Raw genomic sequence first — 3,268 nt, 5'->3', positions numbered from 1 at the left:
CCCCTTTGCTCCCTGGGCCCCCCCCCCAGTCCAGTGCTCCCCCGGGCATTACTACAACACGAGCGTCCATCGCTGCATCCGCTGCGCCGTGGGCACCTACCAGCCAGATTTTCGGCAGAATTACTGCATCGCCTGTCCCGGCAACACCACCACCGACTTCGACGGCTCCACCTCCGTGTCCCAGTGCAAAAGTAGGCGAGCTGGGGTGTGATGGAGGGGGGGGACAGGCATGGCGTGAACCGGGGCCCTTCCTCAAAATTATTTAAAAATCCCTTAAAAAAGAGTTTTGCATCATTTCTGTGCTCTGTGCATGCAGGCAGGCATGGGGCTATGCACCGAGCAGTGCTAATAAAGAACTTCCCCCCCTTGCCCAGTAAACCCACCCGGTCCCAGTGCCCATGCCACTGGTTCCCAGTTGAACCAGCTCCCCATGCCTTGCAGACCGGCAGTGCGGGGGAGAGCTGGGCGAGTACACGGGCTACATCGAGTCCCCCAACTACCCGGGGAATTACCCCGCCAACGTCGAGTGCACCTGGAACATCAACCCACCACCTAAGCGCAAGATCCTCATCGTGGTGCCGGAGATCTTCCTCCCCTCCGAGGACGAGTGCGGCGACGTCTTGGTCATGCGGAAAAACTGTAGGTAACCGAGCGTGCTGCGGTGCTCACGGGAGAAGCCGGGGGAGGAAGAGGCTGGGGTTTGGCAGAGCTGCCTCATGCAAAGGGAGAAAGCTGCGGCCCCGGGCGGCAGGAGGGGATTTTGGGGAATTAGCTGAGCGAGGGGCTTGGCATCGCCCTGCTGCCCCGGTGCCTTGCTGAATCAGGGGGATGTGCATGGGCGAAGCATGGGCTGGATGCACACCTGGGTCTCAGCACTTCTTTTTTGGGGTAAAAAGCACCATTTGGAGCTTTCCAGAGCAAGGAAGGAATAACAACATCCCTGGTGTGTAATGTGAGGGTTGAGGGGGGCTCAGCCTCACCGAACATGGACAATCCCCATCCCTGGTGCCCCCCTTCACCCTGAGCATTTAAACATGTGAAAGCTGGGGGTGGCTCTGCCGATGGGTATCCAGCATCACGCGTCCCCTCGCCGTTCCCCGCAGCCTCCCCGTCCTCCATCACCACCTACGAGACATGCCAGACCTACGAGAGGCCCATCGCCTTCACTGCCCGCTCTCGGAAGCTGTGGATCAACTTTAAAACCAGCGAAGCCAACAGTGCCCGGGGCTTCCAGATCCCCTACGTCACCTATGATGGTGAGTGCAGGGGGACCTCAGCCTGGCATACCCATTACCTACAGTTTGGTACCTGGGTCACCCCCAGTTCACACCTCCCAAGTATTTGGGGGGAGCAGACTCAAGGATGGGGACCAGAGGTTTGGGGACAAGCTCATGCCCTTGACCATGGTTTTTTGGCTGGGTGTTGCAGAGGACTACGAGCAGCTGGTGGAGGACATCGTGCGGGACGGCAGGCTCTACGCCTCTGAAAACCACCAGGAGATCCTCAAGGTGAGCGTGTCCCCACTGGGTCCTTGCTGCCTGGGGCTGCGGGGATGCTGGTGTGCAGGAGCATCCTTCCCTTCGGGTGTTCCCCCGTGCCCTCTCTGCGCTCGGTGGCTTCAGTTCGGAGCCGCCGCAGGGGGAGCACAGGGTGGCGTGGTGACCCTCCCCATCCACCTTGGCTTCCCTCCAGGACAAGAAGCTCATCAAAGCTTTCTTCGACGTGCTGGCGCACCCCCAGAACTACTTCAAGTACACGGAGAAACACAAGGAGATGCTGCCCCGCTCCTTCATCAAACTCCTCCGCTCCAAAGTCTCCAGCTTCCTCCGGCCTTACAAATAGCCCCCCGCATTCCCGCTGCCCCCGGGCCGCCCCGCAGCCAAGGAAAACCTCTTCTCCCTTCCTTCTCCTTTCCAATTTTCTCCTTCCTCTGCTCGGCTCCGGCAGGATCTCCACCTCTTGCCCTGCACACATCCCCCCCACGATTTGTCCGCCGCTCCCCGCAGAGCTGTGCCCCGGGCGGGGGGGGGGGATGCTCCGGTCTCATCCAGCCGCTGGTGAAGCTGCTCCTCTCTTCCAAAGCAGCTTCTTCGTTTTAGGAAACCGAAGCACTGGTCCTTTCGCCAGCCTCTGTCCTCCCTTTGGTTTCCTTTATGCCAGGTCTGTCCCCGTTCCCCGGTGCCACCGGCAGCCCGGGACATCAGCGGAGGTCATCGTCCTTCCAGCCCCCGGGGCTGGCGCCGGCTGCAGCCCCACCGAGCTCTTTCGCAGAGGATAGCAAGAAGGTAAACGCCATATTTATCGCAGCGCCCGGGGCGTGGGTATTGGCATCGCTTTGCAGAGATTGGGGGAAAAGAATTTTTGTTTTTTGAAAAAGTGTACTTGATTAGAAAGAAAACGTAAAGGAGAGATCGGCAAAGCACGCCAGCAAAAGGCAACCGTGGTGGCTCCGGTGGCTGTCCCACCAGAGAGCCACGCTGGCGCTGGGAGGAAAGCACAGCCAAGCCACGTTCCCGGAGAACAATGTCTGGCTGCACGGGAGAAAACAGGGAGCAAAGGAGAAGGACTTTCAGCCGGGTTCGTTGTTTTTTGGGTTGGTTTTTGGTTTGGTTTTTTTTTCCCCCCCACCCCAGAACACTTGTGCCAAGAAACCAGACTTTCTTACAAGCTCTGCCAAAGAGTAACTCGGAAAAAGCAAGCTTTGTGAAGAGCAGGAGTAAATGTTTGTGCACTAGGATATCCTCCTTTCTACCTTTTTCATATGTATTAAGTGCAATCATTTGAGTCTTCTTTATATTATTTAGAGGGAAGTGTTTTTGTTTTTTTTCTACTAGAAACGACGATATTTATACCTGCCTGAGAAATGAGAATGTGCGTTTGTAACAAAAAAAAAAAAAAAAAAAACAAAAAAAAAAAAACCCCCACCCCCCCCCCCCCAAAGCAAAGCCAGCCCCAGGCTGCCGCTGAGCAGCGGGATGCTGTTTTCAGGCCTTGCAACCTTTTCTGCCGCATTTGTCCCCAATAAAAACCCCTTTTTGGAGGGGTGGGGAGGGGGGAGATGGTGCCTCTCCTGCTCGGGGTGTGCTGGGGTGAGTTTTTGCAGGGGGAAACTGAGGCATCTCGGTCTGTCCGTGGAGGCGATGGAGCGCCCGGGGTGGCTGCGGGCGTTCGGGCTGAGCCGCCGTGGTTTGTGTCGTTCAGGCCCCGGTGCCAGGAGGATGCAAAACTCGGCCCCGTCACCTGCTTGTCTCAAACTGGTTTGCTTCCC

The 3,268-nt window shown here is 57.5% G+C and overlaps 1 protein-coding gene across 1 annotated transcript in view; it reads left to right on the top strand.

The window, feature by feature from the left end:
• Positions 1-1,842, top strand: part of SCUBE3 (signal peptide, CUB domain and EGF like domain containing 3) — a 59,763-nt gene extending 57,921 nt beyond the window's left edge. Inside the window, exons 16-20 of the mRNA XM_035893732.1 lie at positions 30-191; positions 442-639; positions 1,104-1,256; positions 1,429-1,508; positions 1,693-1,842. Of these exons, the coding sequence (XP_035749625.1) occupies positions 30-191; positions 442-639; positions 1,104-1,256; positions 1,429-1,508; positions 1,693-1,842 (743 nt within the window). The remainder of the gene's footprint in view (positions 1-29; positions 192-441; positions 640-1,103; positions 1,257-1,428; positions 1,509-1,692) is intronic.
• The last annotated feature ends 1,426 nt before the right edge of the window (positions 1,843-3,268 follow it).

The sequence above is a fragment of the Egretta garzetta genome, unplaced genomic scaffold (assembly GCF_000687185.1).
Source record: "Egretta garzetta isolate BGI_Z169 unplaced genomic scaffold, ASM68718v1 scaffold105, whole genome shotgun sequence".
NCBI lineage: Eukaryota > Metazoa > Chordata > Aves > Pelecaniformes > Ardeidae > Egretta > Egretta garzetta.
Note: the sequence above shows the minus strand (reverse complement) of the source record. Positions and strands in the feature narration are given on the sequence as shown.